Below are 27909 nucleotides of genomic sequence, written 5' to 3' on the forward strand. Positions count from 1 at the left end.
GTGGGTGAGGGTGTGAGGGTGAGGGTGTGAGAGTGAGGGTGTGAGGGTGAGGGTGAGGGTGTGAGGGTGAGGGTGTGAGGGTGAGGGTGTGAGGGTGAGTGTGTGAGGGTGTGTGTGAGGGTGAGGGTGTGAGGGTGCTGCTCTGAGTCCTGTTTAGCCTCCTACCTCCTCCTTGTCTAGTCCATGACCCTCGATGTCCCTCTGACCCTGTCTAACCCCCTGTTTAAATGTTATGGGAATTGGCTCCCAACATCCAATCACCTCGAGGGTGCTTCACCCTCCGAGTGAAAACCTCTCCCCTCATCTCCCCCTCTTCATCTTTTATCAACGCTTCGAAACCCCTCGCCTCGAGTGATCGACCCAGTCGCCGGAGATGTACTCGGTTCCCCCCGTCTCCAAAAAATACCCCTCCCCCCACCTCACCCCCCACCATCGTTTCTGAAGACTCGAGGTGGTCACCTCTTGACCTCTGAGGAGGACAGTCCTAAAGTTTCTGAACCTCCCCTCATAACTGAAGACCCTCATCCCTGGTCCCATCCTGGGAATCCTCCTCCGAACCCTTTCTGAGGCCTCGGCAGCTTCCCACCTCCGAGGCCTGGGGTCCGGAATGTTCCTCAATACTCCAGCCGGGGCCTAACCAGCGATTGATTTAAAAAGTCCCGGCATGGATTATTTGCCTTAATCCTCTGTTTGTAGACTCGAGTGACCAGGGGTCGTGGGGGGGGCGGTGGGGGGGTTTCGGTTCATTAGTTGTCTGCGTGGGAGGGGAGCGTGTTTGTCCGTGTGGGTGGTCGTGGAACTGGAATGGGTCAGGCGTGTGAATCGACATGCCTGGGACATGAGGTGAGGGTGGTTACAAACCGTGGGCCGCCTGGGTGAGGCTCAGCGTCAGGTCAGCCGACGGTGATAGACTCAAACCCCGGGCCAAAGGCTCTTGACGAAGATTCAACACTGAAGCAAAGGCCACCTTGGGTGTGAATTCTCTGGCTGGAGGCTTGGTGGTGAGATCGAGGCTGGTGGATGGCGCGTCTCTACCTTCAGGTCCAGGTGAGCGATGCTCTTGCTGTGTAGGTAGCCCAGTGCCTGCAGGATCTGCTGGATAAACTCCATGGCCTGCTCTTCACTCAGACTCTCCTTCTCGGCCACGTAGTCAAACAGCTCTCCGCCTGAAACCCTGTCACAGAGAGAGAGTGAGAGAGAACCGGGCAGGAGATTGTATCCGCGAGACTGGAGAGCTGGGAGAGAGAGAGCAAGGCCGGGGGGAAGGGGAGATGGAGATGCTGACTCTCACTCCCTGCCCTCTGACCTCTGACACACTCCCTGGCCTCTGACCCCAATTGACTCCCCACCCTCTGTCCTCTGGCGCTCTCCGTTCAACCTCTGACACTCCGCCTCTGACCTCGACACTCTCCCTCTGACCTCTGATACTTTATCTCTGACCCCTGACATTCTTCTTTGGACCCCTGATGCACTCCTTCCGACCTCTGACGCTCAACCTCTGACCCCAGGCATTCTCCCACCAACCTCTGACACTCCACTGACCCCTGATCCTCTCCCTCTGACCTCTGACAGTCTACCTCTGACCCCTGACACTCTCCCTCTGGCCTCAGTCTACCTCTGACCCCTGACACTCTCCCTCCAGCCTCTGACAGTATACCTCTGACCCCTCAAACTCTCCCTCTGACCTCGGACAGTCTACCTCTGACCCCTCACACTCTCCCTTTGACCCCTCACACTCTCCATCTGACCCCTGACATTCCACCTCTGACCCCTGACACTCCCTTTGGGCCCTGACACTCTCAGTCCGACCTCTGACATTCTACCTCTGACACATTCCCCCGGTTAATGCCCCAAGGCCCCACGATGAACTCTGGGATGATGACTGCTGTGTGGCTATGAAGCTGGATCTGTGGTTATTAAGCCACGACAATCAGACTCTCACCCTGACCTACCCCAGGATTGGACTCTTTCCTCCAGCCAGGGCCTAACTGGGGATTCATAAAGATTCAACGTCTTTGTTAACTCTGTTGTCAAAGCTCAGGCTGGTCCCTGTAAAATTACCTCACACTTTCCAACAAGTTCTCAAAACATTCAGAGTGAACTAGGCACTTAGGAAAAGTGATATGTTTGGACTTCCGAAAGGCAAGTCATGTTTGACAAACCTGTTGGGGTTTTGTGAGGATGTTACTTGGAGCAGTGATAAAGGAGGACCAGTGGATGTGCTGCATTTGGATTTCCAGAAGGATTTCGATAAGGTCCCACACATGGGAGGTTAGGAAGCAAAATTAGAGTGCATGGGATTGGGGGTAATATCGTGGCATGGATTGGAGGATTAGTTAACAGACAGAAGTCAGAGTAGGAAAAAACGGGCCATTCTCAGGATGGCCATTCTTAGGGGGTACCGCAAGGATCAGTGCTGGGGCTAGAGATGTTCACGATCTATATCAATGACTTGGATGCGGGGACCAAATATATTATTTCAAAATTTGCTGATGACACAAAACTAGGTGGGAATGTGAGTTGTGCGGAGGATGGAAGGAGGCTTCAAGGGGATTTGGGCAGGCTAAGTGAATGGCAAGTGGAATATAATGTGAATAAATGTGAAGTTATCCACTTTGGTAGAAAAAACAGAAAGGCAGAATATTTCTTAAATGCTGAGAGGTTAGGAAGGTGTTGGAGAGAAAACATTAAAGAAAACCCTAACTACCACATCCCTCCCCCTTTACTGGGAAACATATTTTACATTTACAAGTACAATTCTCTCAAAATAGCAAAATTATTGACGTCGATATGTAAGTTACAAGTTGAGATTTTCTGGGGGTTTCCTTATGTGTGTAGAGCGTCTCAGCTCTCCAACTTCAGGTGCTTTGTAAGGAACCTCCTTTTCTGGCGTTGCCTGAACATCTGGTGCCTCAGCGGGTACCTGCGAACCCCTCTCCTCAACTCCTGCACATCTGACACATCTGTACTCGGCTGGGTTCTCTCAACAGGAAACACAGACCCGGTCATGGTCACTGGTGGAACCAAATCTTGGTGATTTGTCTCTCTTCCTTAAAAGGTCGCATGTTAAAGATGATCTGGCCTTCCCCCTCCATGTGGTAAGATAGAGGTCCAGTCACCGCACTTATTCCACCCGGTAACCACTCTGGTCCTTCCCCGAAGTTTTTCACCTATACCGGCTCTCCCACGGTAAATTTCCTTTCCCGACTATGCCAGTCGTGTCTAGTTTTCTGGCTTCTCTGACTCCTTTCCACCTTCCTCTCTAAATTTGACATTATTAATCTCAGTCTCGTCCGGAGACGTCGTTTCAACAATAACTCTGGACACCTGCTGTTGTGTGAGGGATGGTCCTGTAAAGATAAAGCGAGCTAGCTTGGTTGCCAAGGAATCTCCAGTTAGCTTTCTCATGCATGTCCTGAATGTTTGAACCTTCCTTTCAGCCAGTCTGTTTGAGGGAGAGTGGGTACGGTGCAGTTTTCATATGAGTGATACTGGTGAGGCTGATAAACCGTTGAAACTCAGCACTGGTAAACCCCGTGCCGATATCGGAAACGACTGCTTCTGATATTCCGTGAGTGGCAAAACTCTGACGTAGTTTCTCCATTGTAGCGGCTGTTGTTGGTGATTTCACCTTGTAAACGTCCATCTGTTTTGAATGGGATCAACGATGAGCAGAAACATTGATTGTGTAGGACCTTTCCTGAGAACAATGTGTAACCACACCCAGGGTTTACCTGGCCACTCCCATGGGTGTAATGGAGCTGTCACTGGTAACTTTTACAGTTGCTGACATTGTACCCAGTGCTTTACTAAACTCTCTATTTCACCATCCATCCCAGACCACCATAGATAGCTGTGTGCTATGGTCTTCATTCTGGAAATTCCTGGATGGTCTTTGTGTAGCTCAATTAAAAGTGGCTCCCTTCCCTCTGGAGGAACTGTCACTCATGCTCCCCACAATAAGATACCATTCTGACTGGTTATTTCAGGCCTCCTGTTGAAGTACAGGTTTCATTTCATCAGGTACAGGCTCCTGTGACCAACCCGAAGCCCTTGTTCTCGTGCCTGAGATAGGACTGGGTCCCAACTTGTCCAGTCTCTGACCTGTCGAGCATATACCAGTGAGGAATCTAAGAAATTTAACAATAAAACAAGTCCCTGTGGAACTGGGATGTGCTCAGAATTTTCTTGTAAAGGCAAACGGCTAAGGGTGTCAGTGTTTGCGAGTTGATTTCCAGACCCATGTACGAAAGTGTATCCATACGCTGCCAGGATTAAAGACCATCGTTGTGTTCTTGCTGAGGTTACGGGTGGTATAGCCTTGTCCTCACTAAGCAATCCTAGCGATGGTTTGTGGTCTGGAACGAGAGTGAACTGATGGCCGTGTGCGTCCTGGTGAAATTTCTTGGCCCTTCTTCCTCTATCTGTGTGTGTCCCTTATCCGCTGTGGTGAGTGTTCTTGATATGTGTCCTATAGACCATTCCGAGCCATTGTCCATCCGATGGGAGAGCGCCGCTCCCACTCCATAGGGAGATGTGTCACATGTCAACACCAAGTCTTTCCTCAGGTCATAATGGACCAATAAATTGGACGAGTGTAATAATTATTCCACCTTTATGAAAGCTTCTTTCTGGGGCACCTCCCAAGACCAACGTTGATCCTGTTTGAGTAGAGAATGCAGAGGGGTCAACACTGTAGACAAACTGGGTAAGAAACGTCCATAATAGTTGATCATTCCTAGGAATGATTTGAGCTCTGAGATGTTCCTTGGTGCAGATGCCTCTCTGATGACTCTCACTTTCTCCTCAATCAGGTGGAGACCCTGTCAATCTACCCAGTGACTTAGATAGATTAGCTCCCTCACTTAGAACGTGCACTTCTCTGTTTTTAAACGTGCTCCAGTCTGCAAGAAACATTTTACCAATTCCTCTAGGTTTGCCAACTGCTCCTGTTCAGTGAGTCCTGTCACCAGAACACCCTGGGGCAGTCCCTGCGGTAAACGTTCCCCTTGTTCTCCAGAAAGTAGCACAAGCTGAGGAGATGCTGAAAGACAATCGAGTGTATCGGTACAACCCCCACCTGGGTGTTAATTGTGGCAAATTCCCGGGAGACCTTCCCTACCTCTCGTTGTTGAGAAGCGTGACTCATGTCAAGCTTCATGTAGCTGGTTCCACCCACCATCCTCCATCTTGGGTACAGGGTGTCCGTCCAGCTTAGCCAGTTTATTAACCGTCAGTTTGTAATCTCCGCAAACACGGAGGCTTTGATTGGGTTTAAGGATGGGAATGATTGGTGCTGCCCATCCTGAGAACAGCTCAGGTTGTATAACGCCCGGTTTCTCTAATCTGTCCAGTTTGATGTTGACCTTATCCCAAAGTGCACAAGGTGCTGGTCTTGCCTTCGTGAATTGGGGGGTTTGCCTCTGGAGCCACATGAATTTTTGTTTGCAGCCCCTCCTAAGGTCGTCCTTGAAGCCTGAGGTGTATCTTTGTCGTCGGTCTGGTAACCCTCTTGCTCTCAGCTGGAAGATTTCAACCCGTTCTAACTTAATCTGCTTTAACCAGTTCCATCCCAGGAGGTTTGGCCCCTTGCCTGATACCCCCATCAAGGGTAATTTTACTGACTGGCTTCAATAGTGGAAAAGTTATTCAGCTTATGCCTTTGACCTGGATGTCTTCACCGGTGTATCTTTTTAATTTGGCATCAGTTTCCAGTAAATTTAATTGATGTTTGAAGGTGTCTTCACCAATCACTGTAGAGGAAGCTCTTGCATCCACTTCCATTCTAACAGGCCTGCCATTTACCTTCACTGTTACATATATCACTTCTGTCATCCCAAACTTCAAATGAAATAATGAATAAATATCTGAATCTGTTACTTAAGGTTCTTCTACATTGTAGATCTCACGGGTTTTTTTTTGTTTGAGAGTCTGCCTGATTCTTTCCTCGCACTGCCTCATTAGGCGTCTGTTTCGATGACAATAAAAATGTTGGTTTTTCTTAAACTGCCGAGGTGGTCGGTTTCTGCCTCTGTAACGATTATTCCTTGTTTTCGCTGCTAAGTCCTTTCTTTTTATTTTTCTGCTAGCGGTGGCTGTTCCCCACTCCTAGGCAGAGCCTTGCACGTTCACACCCTTTTTGTCTGGACCTTCCCTCCTAACGTGGAGCACGGCGCCATTTTGCGCTCCCTGTATGTCTTTCAAATCTCTCACTGTGCTTTCCACAGCCAGAGCTATCTCCAGCGCCTCCTTAAAACCCAAATTTGCCTCGGACAGTAATCTCTTCTGAATCATGTCCTCATTCGCATTGCACACCAAACGATCTCTGGCATGTTGTTTAAAGATGTACCAAATTCGCAAAGTTCTATTAACTGCTTCAAACTTGCCACATAAAATGCAAATGTTTCTCCCCCCCACCCCTCCCCCGGGGGTCTATTCCTTGAATTAGACTTGAAATGTTGCATCATTACTGAGGGCTTTGGCTGGTAATGACCCTTCACAAGGTCCACCGATTCATCAAATTTTCGAATCTGGGGCACTGTGTAGATAAGAGGATTGCTCGCCTCTTCTGTTCCCCCATAAAGTTGCTCACTTGGAAATAAAATGGAATGTAGTGAGACCAATCACCCGTGACTGGATCGGGAGGATCAATCCTTCTGCGAATTGGAAATCCCACTTACAGTTGCCATGCGAGCTACGGCCAGATTTCGTTTCTCTCGATTCCCTTCGTTAAGTGATTTCACTCTGGACGCTAGCTCGCTGTATCTGCCTTCTATCATCGCGTTTCCCTCGTCGCCAGTTTGTCACGTCCTCATTGCCAGTTTGTCACGTCTTCGTCGCCAGTTTGCTGTGTCTTCGTTTTATCCTCGCTTTAGCCTCATCGCCAGTTTGTAGGGACTGGTGAATCCCGGTTGTTGTGGGATGGCCAAGTTGGTGCTATAGATAGAGTAGTTCAGCAGACACTTCTTAGGCGGAACACATTCTGTTTATTCACAAGGTACTTGGCAGCTACACATGTGCATGTCTACATCAAACTCGAATACCATGTGCAGTTTGGGTCTCCTTATTTAAGGAAGAATGTAAATACATTGGAGGCGGTTCAGAGGAGGTTTACTAGATTGATCCCTGGAATGAGTGGGTTGTCTAATGAGGAAAGGTTGGACAGACTGGGCTTGTTCCCACTGGAGTTTAGAAGAGTGAGGGGTGATTGGATTGAAGTTTACAAGATCCTGAACGGCCTTGACAAGGTGGATGTAGAAAGGATGTTTCCTCTTGTGGGTGAGTCCAGAACTGGCGGGGTGGGGGGCTCACTGTTTTAAAATTAGGCCCTTTTAGGACAGAGATGAGGAGAATTGTTTCTTCTCTGAGGGTTGTGAGACTTTGGAACTCTCTGTCTCCGAAGGTGGTGGAGGCGAGGGTCACTGAATGTTTTTAAGGCCGAGGTAGAGAGATTCTTAACAAAAACAGAAATACCTGGAAAAACTCAGCAGGTCCGGCAGGATCGGCGGAGAAGAAAAGAGTTGACGTTTCGAGTCCTCATGACAATTCTGTTTTTGTTTTGGATTTCCAGCATCCGCAGTTTTTTTGTTTTTATCTCTGTAGAGAGATTCTTGTCCGGCAAGGGAATCGAAGGTTATTGGGGGGGGGGGGGGGGGTGGGGGAATGTGGAAATCGAAACGCAGGAAGATCAGCCACGATCTTATTGAGTGGGGGAGCAGGCTCGAGGGGGCTCAATGGTCTCCTCCAGCTCCTATTTCTTACGTTCTGTTCTTAAATCCTGTGTCCCCTCTTCTCCTTTGACCTACAGACCACTGACTTCCGAGTTAGCCTACTCCACTCCTCCGTTGGTTACAAGAGATGGTGTGATCCTCCTTTACCACGTCCTTCTTAAAGGGACACTAGACGTGACGCAAAAACCACAAGCAGACTGATCCCCGGCTGGCAGTGGTGGGGGGTGGGGTGGGGGGGGGGGCGGGTGGGGTGGGGGGTTGTCTTTATCAGGAGAGAGTGAGGATTCTGGGCCTGTATTCTCTAGGGTTTAGAAGGATGAGATGCGATCTCATTGAGACTTACACAATTCATACAGGAGGTGACAGGGGGAGATGTAGATAAAGTGCTTCCCCCTGAGTCTGAAACCAGAGGCCGCAGCCTGAGGGTGAGGAGGAACTTCTTCACTCGGGGTAGGGGGGCAGGGGTGGGGGGGGTTGAATCTTTTGGAGTTCTCTACCCCAGAGGGAGAGGGGGGGATCGATAGATTCCCGGGTATTAAAGATATCCGAGGGGCGGGGGGGGTGGTGGGGGTGGATGCTGAATGCGGGATCTTGCTGTGCGCAAACTGGCTGCGTCCCCGCCACCACCACCTCGCCCGCAGCTCAGACAAAGCAAAACCGCTGCGCAGACTGGGAAGAGCCCCTGGGGCACCCGGAGCTGGTGACAGGCGCCAGGCAAATGCAAACCCTTTTGTCGGGTCCCCGGGCTGCTGCCCAAGGTGGTGGAGGCGAAGCAGCTGGACGGAGGGTCTGGGGGGTGGGGGGGGGCAGAATACGTTTCCACATCAAGATGGTCACGTGCAACTGTTAACAGCCTGGTGGGGAGGGTGTGGTGGGGAGGGTGGAGTGGGGAGGGGAGGGTGGAGTGGGTGGGTTGAGGTGGGGTGGGTGGTGTGGGGAGGGTGGGTGGGTTGAGGTGGGGAGGGGAGGGTAGGGTGGGAGGGGACGGTGGGGAGGGTGGTTTGGGGTGGGTGGGGAGGGTGGGTGGGTTGAGGTGGGGAGGGGGGGTGGTTTGAGGTGGGGAGGGTGGTTTGGGGTGGGTGGGGAGGGTGGGGTGGGTGTGTTGAGGTGGAGAGGGGAGGGTGGGTGGGGTGGGGAGGGTGGGTTGAGGTGGGGAGGGTGGGTTGAGGTGGGGAGGGGTGGGTTGAGGTGGGGAGGGTGGGTTGAGGTGGGGAGGGGAGGGTGGGTGGGGTGGGGAGGGTGGGTTGAGGTGGGGAGGGGAGGGTGGGGTGGTTTGAGGTGGGGAGGGTGGGGTGGGTTGAGGTGGGGAGGGTGGGGAGGGTGGGTTGAGGTGGGGAGGGTGGGGTGGTTTGAGGTGGGGAGGGTGGGGTGGGTTGAGGTGTGGAGGAGAGGGTGGGTTGAGGTGGGGAGGGTGGGGTGGGTTGAGGTGGGGAGGGTGGGGTGGGGAGGGGAGGGGAGTGTGGGTTGAGGTGGGGAGGGTGGGGTGGGGAGGGGAGGGTGGGTTGAGGTGGGGAGGGTGGGGTGGTTTGAGGTGGGGAGGGTGGGGTGGGTTGAGGTGTGGAGGAGAGGGTGGGTTGAGGTGGGGAGGGTGGGGTGGGTTGAGGTGGGGAGGGTGGGGTGGGGAGGGGAATGGAGTGTGGGTTGAGGTGGGGAGGGTGGGTGGGGTGGGGAGGGTGGGTTGAGGTGGGGTGGGTGGGGTGGGGAGGGGAGGGTGAGTGGGGTGGGGAGGGTGTGTTGAGGTAGGGAGGGGAGGGTGGGTGGGGAGGGTGGGGTGGGTTGAGGTGGGGAGGGGAGGGTGGGGTGGGTTGAGGTGGGGAGGAGAGGGTGGGTTGAGGTGGGGAGGGTGGGGTGGGTTGAGGTGGGGAGGGTGGGGTGGGGAGGGGAGGGGAGTGTGGGTTGAGGTGGGGAGGGTGGGTGGGGTGGGTGGGGTGGGGAGGGGAGGGTGAGTGGGGTGGGGAGGGTGTGTTGAGGTAGGGAGGGGAGGGTGGGTGGGGAGGGTGGGGTGGGTTGAGGTGGGGAGGGGAGGGTGGGTTGAGGTGGGGAGGGTGGGGTGGGGAGGGGAGGGTGAGTGGGGTGGGGAGGGTGTGTTGAGGTGGGGAGGGTGGGTTGAGGTTGGGAGGGTGGGGTGGGTTGAGGTGGGGAGGGGAGGGTGGGTTGAGGTGGGGAGGGGGGGTGGGTTGAGGTGGGGAGGGTGGGGTGGGTTGAGGTGGGGAGGAGGGGGTGGGTTGAGGTGGGGAGGGTGGGGTGGGTTGAGGTGGGAGGGGAGGGTGGGGTGGGTTGAGGTGGGGAGGGTGGGGTGGGTTGAGGTGGGGAGGGTGGGGTGGGTTGAGGTGGGGAGGAGGGGGTGGGTTGAGGTGGGGAGGAGGGGGTGGTTTGAGGTGCGGAGGGTGGTTTGGGGTGGGTGGGGAGGGTGGGGTGGGTGGGTTGAGGTGGAGAGGGGAGGGTGGGTTGAGGTGGGGAGGGTGGGTTGAGGTGGGGAGGGTGGGTTGAGGTGGGGAGGGGGGGTGGGTTGAGGTGGGGAGGGTGGGGTGGGTTGAGGTGGGGAGGAGGGGGTGGGTTGAGGTGGGGAGGGTGGGGTGGGTTGAGGTGGGGAGGGTGGGGTGGGTTGAGGTGGGGAGGGTGGGGTGGGTTGAGGTGGGGAGGGTGGGTGGGTTGAGGTGGGGAGGGTGGGTGGGTTGAGGTGGGAGGAGGGGGTGGGTTGAGGTGGGGAGGAGGGGGTGGTTTGAGGTGCGGAGGGTGGTTTGGGGTGGGTGGGGAGGGTGGGGTGGGTGGGTTGAGGTGGAGAGGGGAGGGTGGGTTGAGGTGGGGAGGGTGGGTTGAGGTGGGGAGGGTGGGTTGAGGTGGGGAGGGGAGGGTGGGGTGGGTTGAGGTGGGGAGGATGGGGTGGTTTGAGGTGGGGAGGGTGGGGTGGGTTGAGGTGGGGAGGAGAGGGTGGGTTGAGGTGGGGAGGGTGGGGTGGGTTGAGGTGGGGAGGGTGGGGTGGGGAGGGGAGGGGAGGGTGGGTTGAGGTGGGGAGGGTGGGTGGGGTGGGGAGGGGAGGGTGGGTGGGGAGGGGAGGGGAGGGTGGGTTGAGGTGGGGTGGGTGGGGTGGGGAGGGGAGGGTGAGTGGGGTGGGGAGGGTGTGTTGAGGTGGGGAGGGGAGGGTGGGGTGGGTTGAGGTGGGGAGGGTGGGGTGGGGAGGGGAGGGTGAGTGGGGTGGGGAGGGGAGGGTGAGTGGGGTGGGGAGGGTGTGTTGAGGTGGGGAGGGGAGGGTGGGTGGGGAGGGTGGGGTGGGTTGAGGTGGGGAGGGGAGGGTGGGTTGAGGTTGGGAGGGGAGGGTGGGTTGAGGTGGGGAGGGTGGGTTGAGGTGGGGAGGGGAGGGTGGGTTGAGGTGGGGAGGGTGGGGTGGTTTGAGGTGGGGAGGGTGGGGTGGGTTGAGGTGGGGAGGAGGGGGTGGGTTGAGGTGGGGAGGGTGGGGTGGGTTGAGGTGGGGAGGAGGTGGTGGGTTGAGGTGGGGAGGAGGTGGTGGGTTGAGGTGGGGAGGGTGGGGTGGGTTGAGGTGGGGAGGAGGGGGTGGGTTGAGGTGGGGAGGGTGGGGTGGGTTGAGGTGGGGAGGAGGGGGTGGGTTGAGGTGGGGAGGGGAGGGTGGGTTGAGGTGGGGAGGGGAGGGTGGGTTGAGGTGGGGAGGGGGGGTGGGTTGAGGTGGGGTGGGGAGGGGAGGGTGGGTTGAGGTGGGGAGGGTGGGGTGGGTTGAAGTGGGGAGGGGAGGGTGGGTTGAGGTGGGGAGGGGAGGGTGGGTTGAGGTGGGGAGGGTTGAGGTGGGGAGGATGGGGAGGGTTGAGGTGGGGAGGGTGGGGTGGGTTGAGGTGAGGAGGGGGGGTGGGTTGAGGTGGGGAGGGTTGAGGTGGGGAGGATGGGGAGGGTTGAGGTGGGGAGGGGAGGGTGGGTTGAGGTGGGGAGGGTTGAGGTGGGGAGGATGGGGAGGGTTGAGGTGGGGAGGGTGGGGTGGGTTGAGGTGAGGAGGGGGGGTGGGTTGAGGTGGGGAGGGGGGGTGGGTTGAGTTGGGGAGGGTTGGGTGGGTTGAGGTGGGGAGGAGGGGGTGGGTTGAGGTGGGGAGGGGGGGTGGGTTGAGGTGGGGAGGGTGGGGTGGGTTGAGGTGGGGAGGGTGGGGTGGGTTGAAGTGGGGAGGGGAGGGTGGGTGGGGTGGGGAGGGGAGGGTGGGTGGGGAGGGGAGGGGAGGGTGGGTTGAGGTGGGGTGGGTGGGGTGGGGAGGGGAGGGTGAGTGGGGTGGGGAGGGTGTGTTGAGGTGGGGAGGGGAGGGTGGGGTGGGTTGAGGTGGGGAGGGGAGGGTGGGTTGAGGTGGGGAGGGTGGGGTGGGGAGGGGAGGGTGAGTGGGGTGGGGAGGGGAGGGTGAGTGGGGTGGGGAGGGTGTGTTGAGGTGGGGAGGGGAGGGTGGGTTGAGGTTGGGAGGGGAGGGTGGGTTGAGGTGGGGAGGGTGGGTTGAGGTGGGGAGGGGAGGGTGGGTTGAGGTGGGGAGGGTGGGGTGGTTTGAGGTGGGGAGGGTGGGGTGGGTTGAGGTGGGGAGGAGGGGGTGGGTTGAGGTGGGGAGGGTGGGGTGGGTTGAGGTGGGGAGGAGGTGGTGGGTTGAGGTGGGGAGGAGGTGGTGGGTTGAGGTGGGGAGGGTGGGGTGGGTTGAGGTGGGGAGGAGGGGGTGGGTTGAGGTGGGGAGGGTGGGGTGGGTTGAGGTGGGGAGGAGGGGGTGGGTTGAGGTGGGGAGGGGAGGGTGGGTTGAGGTGGGGAGGGGAGGGTGGGTTGAGGTGGGGAGGGGGGGTGGGTTGAGGTGTGGTGGGGAGGGGAGGGTGGGTTGAGGTGGGGAGGGGAGGGTGGGTTGAGGTGGGGAGGGGAGGGTGGGTTGAGGTGGGGAGGGTTGAGGTGGGGAGGATGGGGAGGGTTGAGGTGGGGAGGGTGGGGTGGGTTGAGGTGAGGAGGGGGGGTGGGTTGAGGTGGGGAGGGTTGAGGTGGGGAGGATGGGGAGGGTTGAGGTGGGGAGGGGAGGGTGGGTTGAGGTGGGGAGGGTTGAGGTGGGGAGGATGGGGAGGGTTGAGGTGGGGAGGGTGGGGTGGGTTGAGGTGAGGAGGGGGGGTGGGTTGAGGTGGGGAGGGGGGGTGGGTTGAGTTGGGGAGGGTTGGGGGTTGAGGTGGGGAGGAGGGGTGGGTTGAGGTGGGGAGGGGGGGTGGGTTGAGGTGGGGAGGGGAGGGGGGGGTGGGTTGAGGTGGGGAGGGTGGGGTGGGTTGAGGTGGGGAGGGTGGGGTGGGTTGAAGTGGGGAGGGGAGGGTGGGTGGGGTGAGGAGGGGTGGGTTGAGGTGGGGAGGGGTGGAGAGGGGTGGGTGGGTGAGGTGGGGAGGGTGGGTTGAGGTGGGGAGGGGAGGGTGGGGTGGGTTGAGGTGGGGAGGGGAGGGTGGGTTGAGGTGGGGAGGGGAGGGGTGGGGTGGAGTGGGGAGGGGAGGGTGGGTGGGGTGGGGGAGGGGTGGGTTGAGGTGGGGAGGGGTGGAGAGGGGTGGGTGGGTGAGGTGGGGAGGGTGGGGTGGGTTGAGGTGGGGAGGGTGGGGTGGGGAGGGGGGGGTGGGTTGAGGTGGGGAGGGGGGGGTGGGTTGAGGTTGGGAGGGTGGGGTGGGTTGAGGTGGGGAGGGTGGGGTGGGTTGAGGTGGGGAGGGTGGGGTGGGGAGGGGTGGGGTGGAGTGGGGAGGGGAGGGTGGGTTGAGGTGGGGAGGGGAGGGTGGGTTGAGGTGGGGAGGGTGGGGTGGGTTGAGGTGGGGAGGGGAGGGTGGGTTGAGGTGGGGAGGGGAGGGTGGGTTGAGGTGGGGAGGGGAGGGTGGGTGGGGTGGGGAGGGGTGGGGTGGAGTGGGGAGGGGAGGGTGGGTGGGGTGGGGGAGGGGTGGGTTGAGGTGGGGAGGGGAGGGTGGGTGGGGTGGGGAGGGGAGGGGTGGGGAGGGGTGGGGTGGAGTGGGGAGGGGAGGGTGGGTGGGGTGGGGGAGGGGTGGGTTGAGGTGGGGAGGGGAGGGTGGGTTGAGGTGGGGAGGGTGGGGTGGGGTGGGTTGAGGTGGTTAGGGGTGGGGTGGAGTGGGGAGGGGAGGGTGGGTGGGGTGGGGGAGGGGTGGGTTGAGGTGGAGAGGGGTGGGTGGGTGAGGTGGGGAGGGTGGGTTGAGGTGGGGAGGGGAGGGGGGGTGGGTTGAGGTGGGGAGGGTGGGGTGGGTTGAGGTGGGGTGGGTGGGTGGGTGGGGTGGGGAGGGGAGGGGTGGGGAGGGGTGGGGTGGAGTGGGGAGGGGAGGGTGGGTGGGGTGGGGGAGGGGTGGGTTGAGGTGGGGAGGGGAGGGTGGGTTGAGGTGGGGAGGGTGGGGTGGGGTGGGGTGGGTTGAGGTGGTTAGGGGTGGGGTGGAGTGGGGAGGGGAGGGTGGGTGGGGTGGGGGAGGGGTGGGTTGAGGTGGAGAGGGGTGGGTGGGTGAGGTGGGGAGGGTGGGTTGAGGTGGGGAGGGGAGGGGGGGTGGGTTGAGGTGGGGAGGGGGGGTGGGTTGAGGTGGGGAGGGTGGGGTGGGTTGAGGTGGGTGGGTGGGTGAGGTGGGGAGGGTGGGTTGAGGTGGGGAGGGGAGGGGGGGTGGGTTGAGGTGGGGAGGGTGGGTTGAGGTGGGGAGGGTGGGGTGGGTTGAGGTGGGGTGGGTGGGTGAGGTGGGGAGGGTGGGTTGAGGTGGGGAGGGGAGGGGGGGGTGGGTTGAGGTGGGGAGGGTGGGGTGGGTTGAGGTGGGGAGGGGAGGGTGGGTTGAGGTGGGGAGGGGAGGGTGGGTGGGGTGGGGGAGGGGTGGGTTGAGGTGGGGAGGGGTGGAGAGGGGTGGGTGGGTTGAGGTGGGGAGGGTGGGTTGAGGTGGGGAGGGGAGGGTGGGTTGAGGTGGGGAGGGTGGGGTGGTGTGGGTTGGGATGGGGTGGGGAGGGAGAGGGGTGGGTGGGGAGGGGAGGGTGGGTGGGGTGGGGAGGGGTGGAGAGGGGTGGGTGGGTTGAGGTGGGGAGGGTGGGTTGAGGTGGGGAGGGGAGGGTGGGTGGGGTGGGGGAGGGGTGGGTTGAGGTGGGGAGGGGTGGAGAGGGGTGGGTGGGTTGAGGTGGGGAGGGTGGGTTGAGGTGGGGAGGGTGGGGTGGGTTGAGGTGGGGAGGGTGGGGTGGGTTGAGGTGGGGTGGGGAGGGTGGGTGGGGTGGGGAGGGTGGGGTGGGGTGGGGAGGGTGGGTTGAGGTGGGGAGGGTGGGGTGGGTTGAGGAGGGGAGGGGAGGGTGGGTTGAGGTGGGGAGGGGAGGGTGGGTGGGGTGGGGGAGGGGTGGGTTGAGGTGGGGAGGGGTGGAGAGGGGTGGGTGGGTTGAGGTGGGGAGGGTGGGTTGAGGTGGGAGGGGAGGGTGGGTTGAGGTGGGGAGGGTGGGGTGGTGTGGGTTGGGATGGGGTGGGGAGGGGAGGGTGGGTGGGGAGGGGAGGGTGGGTGGGGTGGGGAGGGGTGGAGAGGGGTGGGTGGGTTGAGGTGGGGAGGGTGGGTTGAGGTGGGGAGGGGAGGGTGGGTGGGGTGGGGGAGGGGTGGGTTGAGGTGGGGAGGGGTGGAGAGGGGTGGGTGGGTTGAGGTGGGGAGGGTGGGTTGAGGTGGGGAGGGTGGGGTGGGTTGAGGTGGGGAGGGTGGGGTGGGTTGAGGTGGGGTGGGGAGGGTGGGTGGGGTGGGGAGGGTGGGGTGGGGTGGGGAGGGTGGGTTGAGGTGGGGAGGGTGGGGTGGGGTGGGGAGGGTGGGTTGAGGTGGGGAGGGGAGGGGTGGGTGGGGAGGGTGGGTTGAGGTGGGGAGGGGGGGGTGGGTTGAGGTGGGGTGGGTTGAGGTGGGGTGGGTTGAGGTGGGGAGGGGGGGTGGGTTGAGGTGGGGTGGGTTGAGGTGGGGAGGGTGGGGTGGGTTGAGGTGGGGAGGGTGGGGTGGGTTGAGGTGGGGAGGGGAGGGTGGCGTGTGTGGAAGGTGGGGCTGAATCCAGGTGTTGCCAACTCTGGCCGCAGCTACAGGGAGCGTTCAAATTCTCGGCCTAGCCGGGTTGAAGGGCCTGTCTCCTCACCGGGTGGCGGGGGGGGGGGGTAAGAATTCCCGCCGGCCGGGGGGCTGGGACCCGGAAATCCAAGCGCGGGCCTGGCGCGCTGAGACATCCGGGCGGCGGGAGCGTCGGTGTGGCGGCCGGAGGCCATCGCTCCTGAAGCCTGCGGCCTAGGCCTCTCCGGTTGGCTAAGCCGAGCCTCGCTCCCCGCGGCCACATCCCCACCCCCCAGCTAACCCTCCCAATACCTCTGAACTCTCTCATTCCCTGGGAGGGGGTGGGAGGGTGGAAGGGGCACCTCGTCGTTCTGTGGCACGGAGGGGCGGGAGGAGGAGTGGTGGGGAGGGGGTGGGCTGGGGGGAGGGGGGGGCAACGGTCCCTTGGGAGAAGCACAAGGCCTGAGGCCTCCCCTCGCCTGCCCAACGCCATGAGAGCGTTCCACACAGGAGAGAACTCTGGGCCCAAACATGTCAACGAGGAGCATTTATAACAAATATATCTCCCTCAAACTGTCCATCCGGGGGGGTGGGGGGGGCAATAAATGCTGGGCTTAGGCCCAGACCCTTAAGAGTGAGTGAAAGGCTTTCCTGTGAACGGCCCTCCCCTCTGAGGCCTCAGTTACTCCAGCGAGCGGTAGGCCACACAACAGCGAGGCTGACTTGCATTCCCCTAGCGCCTCTCACTGCCCCAGGACGATTTCGCTGGCGCTGAGGGTCCGATTCTGAAGTGCAGCCGCTGTTTTATGTTAATGGACCTGTTCGATGGGTAACGCCTGGGCCCCAGGGCACTGGGCAGAGATCCCACGCCACCAAACCCCACGCAGGTGCCCACTCACCATCCCGAACCCATCCCTTTTTCCAATAGAGGCCATCGAATTTCTTCCACCCGCTTGAGGGAGCAGGTGTCGGCTTTTCAACCTCCCCCGTCTGCAGGCCGGGGCCTGAAACTGAGTTATACCGCAGAAGGCGAGCTCTCACCTGTACGGACTCCAACTCCCAGGTACCCACAGCCCTTGGATCTAATCGCTTATCTCGAAACGTGACACCTCCGACAGTGCGGCGCTCCCTCAGTACTGACCCTCCGACAGTGCGGCGCTCCCACAGTACTGAACCTCCGACAGTGCGGCGCTCCCACAGTACTGAACCTCCGACAGTGTGGCACTCCCTCAGTTGTGACCCTCCGACAGTGCGGCGCTCACACAGTACTGACCCCGGGACAGTGCGGCGCTCCCTCAGTACTGACCCTCCGACAGTGCGGCGCTCCCACAGTACTGAACCTCCGACAGTGCGGCGCTCCCACAGTACTGAACCTCCGACAGTGCGGCACTCCCTCAGTTGTGACCCTCCGACAGTGCGGCGCTCCCACAGTACTGAACCTCCGACAGTGCGGCGCTCCCACAGTACTGAACCTCCGACAGTGTGGCACTCCCTCAGTTGTGACCCTCCGACAGTGCGGCGCTCACACAGTACTGACCCCGGGACAGTGCGGCGCTCCCTCAGTACTGACCCTCCGACAGTGCGGCGCTCCCTCAGTACTGACCCTCCGACAGTGCGGCGCTCCCTCAGTACTGACCCTCCGACAGGATGGCGCTCCCTCAGTACTGACCCTCTGACATTGCAGCACTCCCTCAGTACTGACCCTCTGACAGTGCGGCGCTCCCTCCGTACTGACCCTCCGACAGTGCGGCGCTCCCTCAGAACTGACCGTCCGACAGTGTGGCGCTCCCTCAGTACTGACCCTCCGACAGTGCGGCGCTCCCTCCGTACTGACCCTCCGACAGTGCGGCGCTCCCTCAGAACTGACCGTCCGACAGTGTGGCGCTCCCTCAGTACTGACCCTCCGACAGTGTGGCGCTCCCTCAGTACTGACCCTCCGACAGTGCGGCACTCCCTCAGTACTGAACCTCCGACAGTGCGGCGCTGCCTCAGTACTGAAGCTCCGACAGTTCGGCACTCCCTCAGTACTGACCCTCCGACAGTGCGGCGCTCCCTCAGTACTGACCCTCCGACAGTGCGGCGCTCCCTCAGTACTGACCCTCCGACAGTGCGGCGCTCCCTCAGTACTGACCCTCCGACAGTGCGGCGCTCCCTCAGTACTGACCCTCCGACAGTGCGGCACTCCCTCAGTACTGACCCTCCGACAGTGCGGCACTCCCTCAGTACTGACCCTCCGACAGTGCGGCGCTCCCTCAGTACTGACCCTCCGACAGTGCGGCACTCCCTCAGTACTGACCCTCCGACAGTGCGGCGCTCCCTCAGTACTGACCCTCCGACAGTGCGGCGCACCCTCAGTACTGACCCTCCGACAGTGCGGCGCTCCCTCAGTACTGACCCTCCGACAGTGCGGCGCTCCCTCAGTACTGACCCTCTGACTGTGCGGCACTCCCTCAGTGTGGCAGGGACTGAAGTGGGTGATCTGGGCAGGGTAGTCAGGTCGGGGGAGAGGGTGGCCTTGGGCTGGGTTTGGTGTGCTCGGACTAGAGATACATGGGATTTGGAGAACATACAGGTGGGAGCTCACCACGAGCAGTATAACTCAGTTTCAGGCCCTGGCATGCTCAGTGGGGAGGTGGAAAGGACCTGAGACTGAATCTTTAAATAACAATCCTTCCCACCATGACTCAGTGTAAAACCTCTCCTTGTTGAAGATTTCTGTTCCCCACACCCAGGGTCCAGCACCAGGGCTGTATACCAATCGGAGCGAGATGCCTGACAGTGCACAGGACACCTGATTTACACTGTTTACACTTGACAGACGCAGCCAGAATTCCCGGCGCCTCACATTGTGAGGAACCATCGGACAATCCCTCGGGATCCGGGCCAAGTTATCGGTCTGTTCCCAGGCAGCAGCACAAAGCGAGAGAACGGTTCCCACCCTCAGGACAACACAACCTGTCAGCCAATGACCTGCTTCACCTGGAGGGAACTCACTGTTGGAAAATGGAGAATGACAGCTTGCGCACAGCAAGATCCCACCAACAGCAATGTGCTGGTGACCCAGTGATGTTGGTTGAGAGATAAATCTTGGGTCCCAGGACACCAGACAGATTCCCCCTCCCCCAGAATTAACCCTCCGACAGTCCGGCACTCCCTCAGTACTGACCCTCTGACAGTGCGGCACTCCCTCAGTACTGACCCTCCGACAATGCGGCACTCCCTCAGTACTGACCCTCCGACAGTGCGGCACTCCCTCAGTACTGACCCTCCGACAATGCGGCACTCCCTCAGTACTGACCCTCCGATAGTGCGGCACTCCCTCAGTAGTGACCCTCCGACAGTGCAGCACTCCCTCAGTACTGACCCTCCGACAGTGCGGCACTCCCTCAGTACTGACCCTCCGACAGTGCAGAACTCCCTCAGTACTGACCCTCCGACAGTGCAGAACTCCCTCAGTACTGACCCTCCGACAGTGCGGCGCTCCCTCAGTACTGACCTTCCGACAGTGCAGCACTCCCACGGTACTTAACCTCCTAGAGTGCGGCACTCCCTCAGTACTGACCGTCCGACAATGTGGCACTCCCTCAGTACTGACCCTCCGACAGTGCGGCGCTCCCTCAGTACTGACCCTCCAACAGTGCAGCACTCCCTCAGCACCCACCGTCCGACAGTGCGGCACTCCCTCAATACTGACCCTCTGACATTGCGGCTCTCCCTCAGTACTGACCCTCCGACAGTGCAGCGCTCCCTCAGTACCCACCGTCCGACAGTGCGGCACTCCCTCAATACTGACCCTCCGACAGTGCGGCGCTCTCTCAGTACTGACCCTCCGACAGTGTGGCACTCCCTCAGTACTGACCCTCCGACAGTGCGGTGCTCCCTCAGTACTCACCCTCCGACAGTGCTTCACTCCCTCAGTACTGACCGTCCGACAGTGTGGCACTCCCTCAGTACTGACCCTCCGAAAGTGCGGCGCTCCCTCAGAACTGACCGTCCGACAGTGTGGCACTCCCTCAGTACTGACCCTCCGACAGTGCGGCGCTCCCTAAGTACTGACCCTCTGACAGTGTGGCACTCCCTCAGTACTGAACCTCCGACAGTGCGGCGCTGCTACAGTACTGACCCTCTGACAGTGCAGCACTCCCTCAGTACTGACCCTCCGACAGTGCGGCGCTCCCTCAGTACTGACCCTCCGACAGTGCGGCGCACCCTCAGTACTGACCATCCGACAGTGTGGCGCTCCCTCCGTACTGACCCTCCGACAGTGCGGCGCTCCCTCAGTACTGACCCTCCGACAGTGCGGCACTCCCTCCGTACTGACCCTCTGACATTGCAGCACTCCCTCAGTACTGACCCTCTGACTGTGCGGCACTCCCTCAGTACTGACCCTCCGACAGTGCGGCGCTCCCTCAGTACTGACCCTCCGACAGTGCGGCGCACCCTCAGTACTTACCATCCGACAGTGCGGCACTCCCTCAGTACTGACCCTCCGACAGTGCGGCGCTCCCTCAGTACTGACCCTCCGACAGTGCGGCGCACCCTCAGTACTGACCATCCGACAGTGTGGCGCTCCCTCCGTACTGACCCTCCGACAGTGCGGCGCTCCCTCAGTACTGACCCTCCGACAGTGCGGCACTCCCTCCGTACTGACCCTCTGACATTGCAGCACTCCCTCAGTACTGACCCTCTGACTGTGCGGCACTCCCTCAGTACTGACCCTCCGACAGTGCGGCGCTCCCTCAGTACTGACCCTCCGACAGTGCGGCGCACCCTCAGTACTGACCATCCGACAGTGCGGCGCTCCCTCCATACTGACCCTCCGACAGTGCGGCGCTCCCTCAGTACTGTCCCTCCGACAGTGCGGCACTCCCTCAGTACTGACCCTCTGACATTGCAGCACTCCCTCAGTACTGACCCTCTGACTGTGCGGCAGTCCCTCAGTACTGACCCTCCGAGATTGCGGCACTCCCTCAGTACTGACCCTCTGACAGTGTGGCACTCCCTCAGTACTGACCCTCTGACAGTGCGGCACTCTCTCAGTACTGACCCTCTGACTGTGCGGCACTCCCTCAGTGTGGCAGGGACTGAAGTGGGTGATCTGGGCAGGGTAGTCAGGTCGGGGGAGAGGGTGTCATTGGGCTGGGTTGGATGTGCTCGGACTGGGGGTACCTGGGATTTGGAGTCCATACAGGTGGGAGCTCACCACGAGCAGTATAACTCAGTTTCAGGCCCTGGCATGCTCAGTGGGGAGGTGGAAAGGACCTGAGACTGAATCTTTAAATAACATTCCTTCCCACCATGACTCAGTGTAAAATCTCTCCTTGTTTAGTTGAAGATTTCTGTTCCCCACACCCAGGGTCCAGCACCAGGGCTGTATACCAATCGGAGCGAGATGCCTGACAGTGCACAGGACACCTGATTTACACTGTTTACACTTGACAGACGCAGCCAGAATTCCCGGCGCCTCACATTGTGAGGAACCATCGGACAATCCCTCGGGATCCGGGCCAAGTTATCGGTCTGTTCCCAGGCAGCAGCACAAAGCGAGAGAACGGTTCCCACCCTCAGGACAACACAGCCTGGCAGCCAATGACCTGCTTCACCACGACAGAACTCGCTGTTGGACTGTGGAGAATGACAGCTTGCGCACAGCAAGATCCCACCAACAGCAATGTGCTGGTGACCCAGTGATGCTGGTTGAGAGATAAATCTTGGGTCCCAGGACACCAGACAGACTCCCCCTCCACCCGAATTGACCCTCCGACAGTCCGGCACCCCCTCAGTACTGACCCTCCGACAGTGCGGCACTCCCTGATTACTGACTCTCCGACAGTGCGGCACTCCCTCAGTACTGACCCTCCGACAGTGCGTCGCTCCCTCAGTACTGACCCTCTGACAGTGCAGCGCTCCCTCAGTACCCACCCTCCGACAGTGCGGCACTCCCTCAATACTGACCCTCCGACAGCGCGGCGCTCTCTCAGTACTGACCCTCTGACAGTGCGGCACTCCCTCAGTACTGACCCTCTGACAGTGCAGCGCTCCCTCAGTACTGACCCTCTGACTGTGCGGCACTCCCTCAGTGTGGCAGGGACTGAAGTGGGTGATCTGGGCAGGGTAGTCAGGTCGGGGGAGAGGGTGGCATTGGGCTGGGTTGGATGTGCTCGGACTGGGGGTACCTGGGAGTTGGAGTCCATTCAGTTGGTAGCTCGCCATCAGCAGTATAACTCAGTTTCAGGCCCTGGCATGCTCAGTGGGGAGGTGGAAAGGACCTGAGACTGAATCTTTAAATAACAATCCTTCCCACCATGACTCAGTGTAAAATCTCTCCTTGTTGAAGATTTCTGTTCCCCACACCCAGGGTCCAGCACCAGGGCTGTATACCAATCGGTGCGAAATGCCTGACAGTGCACAGGACACCTGATTTACACTGTTTACACTTGACAGACGCAGCCAGAATTCCCGGCGCCTCACATTGTGAGGAACCATCGGACAATCCCTCGGGATCCGGGCCAAGTTATCGGTCTGTTCCCAGGCAGCAGCACAAAGCGAGAGAACGGTTCCCACCCTCAGGACAACACAACCTGTCAGCCAATGACCTGCTTCACCTGGAGGGAACTCACTGTTGGACTGTGGTGAATGACAGCTTGCGCACAGCAAGATCCCACCAACAGCAATGTGCTGGTGACCCAGTGATGTTGGTTGAGGGATAAATCTTGGGTCCCAGGATACCAGACAGATTGCCCCTCCCCCAGAATTAACCCTCCGACAGTCCGGCACTCCCTCAGTACTGACCCTCTGACAGTGCGGCACTCCCTCAGTACTGACCTTCTGACAGTGCAGCGCTCCCTCAGTACTGACCCTCCGACAGTGCGCGACTCCCTCAGTAATGACCATCCGACAGTGCAGCGCTCCTTCAGTACTGACCCTCCGACAATGCAGCACTCCCTCAGTACTGACCCTCCGACAGTGCAGCGCTCCCTCAGTACTGAACCTCTGACATTGCGGCACTCCCTCAGTACTGACCTCCGAAAGTGCGGCGCTCCCTCAGTACTGACGCTTTGACAGTGCGGCACTCCCTCAGTACTGACCCTCCGACAGTGCGGCCCTCCCTCAGTACTTACCCTCTGACAGTGCGGCACTACCTCAGTACTGACCCTCTGACAGTGCGGCACTCCCTCAGTACTGACCCTCCGATAGTGCAGCACTCCCACAGTACTGACCCTCCGACAGTGCAGAACTCCCTCAGTACTGACCGTCCGACAGTGCGGCACTCCCTCAGTACTGACCCTCCGACACTGCGGCACTACCTCAGTACTGACCCTACAACAGTGCGGCACTCCCTCAGTACTGACCCTCCGACAGTGCAGCACTCCCACAGTACTGACCCTCCGAGAGTGCGGCACTCCCTCAGTAATGACCGTCTGACAGTGTGGCACTCCATCAGTACTGACCATCCGACAGTGTGGCACTCCCTCAGTACTGACCCTCCGACAGTGCAGCGCTCCCTCAGTACTGAACCTCCGACAGTCCGGCATTCCCTCAGTAATGACCCTCTGACAGTGCGGCACCACCTCAGTACTGACCCTCCGACAGTGCGGCACTACCTCATTACTGACTCTACGACAGTGCGGCGCTCCCTCAGTACTGACCCTCTGACAGTGCGTCACTCCCTCATTACTGACCCTCCGACAGTGCAGTGCTCCCTCAGTACTGACCCTCCGACAGTGCCGCACTCCCTCAGTCATGACCCTCCGACAGTGCGGCGCTCCCACAGTACTGAAACTCAGACAGTGCGGCACTCCCACAGTACTGACACACCGACAGTGCAGCTCTCCCTCAGTACTGAGCATCCGACAGTCCGGCACTCCCTCAGTACTGACCCTCTGACAGTGCGGCACTACCTCAGTACTGACCCTCCGACAGTGCGGCACTCCCTCATTACTGACTGTCCGACAGTGTGGCGCTCCCTCAGTACTGACCCTCCGACAGTGCGGCACTCTCACAGTACTGAACCTCCGACATTGCGGCACTCCCTCAGTACTGACCCTCCAACAGTGCGGCACTCCCTCAGTACTGACCCTCTGTCGGAGGGACTCTGTGTGTACACAGTGGATAGTGTCAGTCTGTTGGAGGGTCTCTGTGTGTACACAGTGGAAAGTGTCAGTCCTTCGGAGAGTCTCTGTGTGTACACAGTGGATAGTGTCAATCTGTCGGAGAGTCTCTGTGTGTACACAGTGGATAGTGTCACTCTGTTCGAGGGACTCTATGTGTACACAGTGGATAGTGTCAGTCTGTCGGAGGGTTTCTGTGTGTACACAGTGGATAATGTCAGGCTGTTGGAGGGTCTCTGTGTATATTCAGTGGATAGTGTCAGTCTGTCGGAGGGACTCTGTGTGTACACTGTGGATAGTGTCAGTCTGTCGGAGGGTCTCTGTGTGTACACAGGGGATATTGTCAGCCTGTCGGAGGGTCTCTGTATGTACACAGTGGATAGTGTCAGTCTGTTGGATGGATTCTGTGTGTACACAGTGGATAGTGTCAGTCTGTCGGAGGGTCTCTGTGTGTACACAATGGATAGTGTCAGTCTGTTGGAGGGACTCTATGTGTACACGGGATAGTGTCAGTCTGTTGGAGGGACTCTATGTGTACACAGGGGATAGTGTCAGTCTGTTGGAGGGACTCTATGTGTACACAGTGGTTAGTGTCAGTCTGTCGGAGGGTTTCTGTGTGTACACAGGGGATAGTGTCAGTCTATCGGAGGGTCTCTGTGTGTACACAGTGGATAGTGTCAGTCTGTCGGAGGGTCTCTGTGTGTACACAGGGGATAGTGTCAGTCTGTCGGAAGGTCTCTGTGTGTACACAGTGGATAGTGTCAGTCTGTCGGAGGGTTTCTGTGTGTACTCACAGCTCCATGATCAGGACCATATCCGTCTTGCCCTCGAACACATCGTGCAGCTCAATGACATTGGGGTGTTGCACCTCCGACAGGATTTTCACCTCTTGGTCAATCTGCTCACGATCCAGCCCCCACCGGCTGGTCTTTGACTTCCTCAGTTTGATAAACTTGGCAGCGAATGGGGCTCGTGAGTTCTTGGTAAAGCACATCCTTACAGTCCCAAAGTGACCACTGCACAGAGAGGGCAAGATCAGAACCGAACTGAATCAACCGAGCCCTACACTCTCCCCATCAAACACACCCAGGACAGGTACAGCACGGGGTTTGGTACAGAGTAAAGCTCCCTCTACACTGTCCCCATCAAACACTCCCAGGACAGGTACAGCACGGGGTTAGATACAGAGTATGGACAGGTTAGGCCTGTATCTGCTGGAGTTTAGAAGAGTGAGAGGTGATTTGATTGAAACATATAAGACCCTGAGGGGTATTGACAGGGGGGAGGTGGAGAGGATGTTTCCTCTTGTGGGAGAATCTAGAACGAAGGGGTCAGTGTTTAAAAATAAAGGGGTCATTCATTCAAGACAGATATGAGGAGAATCTTTTTCACTCAGAGTCTTTGGAACTCTTTTCCTCAATGCTGGTGGAATCAGAGTTTTTGAATATTTTTAAGGCCGAGCGAGATAAATTCCTGATTAACAAGGGGGTGAAAGGTTATCGGAAGTTGGCAGGAATGTGGGGTTGTGGTTACATTCAGATCAGCCACAATCTTACTGAACAGCAGAGCAGGTTAGAGGGGCCGAACGGCCTACTCCTGCTCCTAAATTTATTTCCAAGAGTAACCTCAATCAAATCTGCCCTCCGTCTCCTTTGCTGTACTCACCTGCCAAGTGTTTCCCCGAACTCGTACAGGTCCTCCACATTCTGATGATTTACAGCCATCTCTCTCTAGTCAGCGTAGACTCTCCTCACCAGACCATGGCTCTGAAGAGACAGCAAACACCTTCAGGAAATGGATAAAGATCCTCTGATCAACAGCAGCAACCTCATTTCCTGACTTATCAATGTGAAACATCAGGCATCGCTTACCCTCAATCACCCTGGCTCACCCAGTCTCACCTGAACTACAGCAACCTGCACAGACCACAGGACAGACACCTAGTTAAACAGAGTCCAAGCAAAGAGCCCCTTTCCATTCACTCCCACTGTACAAAATCCCAATGGACCCAAACCCCTTCCCGTTCACTCCCACTGTCCACAATCCCAATGGACCTAAACCCCTTCCCATTCACTCCCACTGTCCACAATCCCAATGGACCCAAACCCCTTCGCATTCACTCCCACTGTCCACAATCCCAATGGACCCAAACCCCTTCGCATTCACTCCCACTGTCCACAATCCCAATGGACCCAAACCCCTTCGCATTCACTCCCACTGTCCACAATCCCAATGGACCCAAACCCCTTCCCATTCACTCCCACTGTACAAAATCCCAATGCACCCAAACCCCTTCCCGTTCACTCCCACTGTCCACAATCCCAATGGACCCAAACCCCTTCCCATTCACTCCAACTGTACACAATCCCAATGGACCCAAACCCCTTCCCGTTCACTCCCACTGTCCACAATCCCAATGGACCCAAACCCCTTCCTGTTCACTCCCACTGTACACAATCCCAATGGACCCAAACCCCTTCCCATTCACTCTCACTGTCCACAATCCCAATGGACTCAAACCCCTTCCTGTTCACTCCCACTCTACACAATCCCAATGGACTCAAAACCCGTCCTGTTCACTCCCACTGTACACAATCCCAATGGACCCAAACTCCTTCCCGTTCACTCCCACTGTACACAATCCCAATGGACCCAAACCCTTCCCGTTCACTCCCACTGTACACAATCCCAATGGACCCAAACCCCTTCCCGTTCACTCCCACTGTACACAATCCCAATGGACCCAAACCCCTTCCTGTTCACTCCCACTGTACACAATCCCAATGGACCCAAACCCCTTCCCATTCACTCCCACTGTACACAATCCCAATGGACTCAAACCCCTTCCTGTTCACTCCCACTGTATACAATCCCAATGGACCCAAACCCCTTCCTTTCACTCCCATTCTACACAATCCCAATGGATCCAAACCCTTCCCGTTCACTCCCACTGTACACAATCCCAATGGACCCAAACCCCTTCCCGTTCACTCCCACTGTACACAATCCCAATGGACTCAAACCCCTTCCCATTCACTCCCACTGTACACAATCCCAATGGACCCAAACCCCTTCCCGTTCACTCCCACTGTACACAATCCTAATGGACCCAAACCCCTACCCGTTCACTCCCACTGTACACAATCCCAATGGACCCAAACCCCTTCCCATCCACTCCCACTGTACACAATCCCAATGGACCCAAACCCCTTCCCATTCACTCCCACTGTACACAATCCCAATGGACCCAAACCCCTTCCCATTCACTCCCACTGTGCACAATCCCAATGGACCCAATCCCCTTCCCATTGACTCCCACTGTACCCAATCCCAATGGATCCAAACCCCTTCCTGTTCACTCCCACTGTACACAATCCCAATGGATCCAAACTCTTCCCGTTTACTCCCACTGTACACAATCCCAATGGACCCAAACCCCTTCCTGTTCACTCCCATTGTACACAATCCCAATCCCAAACCCCTTCCCATTCACTCCCACTGTACACAATCCCAATGGACACAAACCCCTTCCTGTTCACTCCCAATATACACAATCCCAATGGATTCAAATCCTTTCCCATTCACTCTCATAGTAACTCCTATATAAACCCAGAATCTTCCACTATCACCATTTTGGGGATGCCATTGACCGGAAACTGAACTGGACCAGCCATATAAATACTGTGGCTACAAGAGCAGGTCAGAGGCTGGGAATCCTGCAGTGAGTAACTCACCTCCTGACTCCCCAAAGCCTGTCCACCATCTACAAGGCACAAGTCAGGAGTGGGATGGAATACTCCCCACTTGCCTGGATGAGTGCGGCTCCCACAACACTCAAGAAGCTCAACACCATCCAGGACAAAGCAGCCCCGCTTGATCGGCACCCCATCCACAAACATTCACTCCCTCCACCACCGACGCACAGTAGCAGCAGTGTGTGTACCATCTACAAGATGCACTGCAGCAACTCACCAAGGCTCCTTAGACAGCACCTTCCAAACCCACGACCTCTACCATCTAGAAGGACAAGGGCAGCAGACACATGGGGAACACCACCAC

The 27909-nt window shown here is 58.4% G+C and overlaps 1 protein-coding gene across 1 annotated transcript in view; it reads right to left on the reverse strand.

Moving 5' to 3' along the window:
- Window positions 1–505: 505 nt before the first annotated feature.
- Window positions 506–27909, reverse strand: part of LOC121274418 (death-associated protein kinase 2-like) — a 51786-nt gene continuing 24382 nt past the window's right edge. Inside the window, exons 2-6 of the mRNA XM_041181728.1 lie at window positions 25516–25616; window positions 24645–24866; window positions 1036–1174; window positions 862–931; window positions 506–633 (exon numbers count right to left, since the gene is read on the reverse strand). Of these exons, the coding sequence (XP_041037662.1) occupies window positions 506–633; window positions 862–931; window positions 1036–1174; window positions 24645–24866; window positions 25516–25574 (618 nt within the window). The 5' untranslated portion in view covers window positions 25575–25616. The remainder of the gene's footprint in view (window positions 634–861; window positions 932–1035; window positions 1175–24644; window positions 24867–25515; window positions 25617–27909) is intronic.

The sequence above is a fragment of the Carcharodon carcharias genome, assembly GCF_017639515.1.
Source record: "Carcharodon carcharias isolate sCarCar2 chromosome 36 unlocalized genomic scaffold, sCarCar2.pri SUPER_36_unloc_2, whole genome shotgun sequence".
Lineage (NCBI taxonomy): Eukaryota > Metazoa > Chordata > Chondrichthyes > Lamniformes > Lamnidae > Carcharodon > Carcharodon carcharias.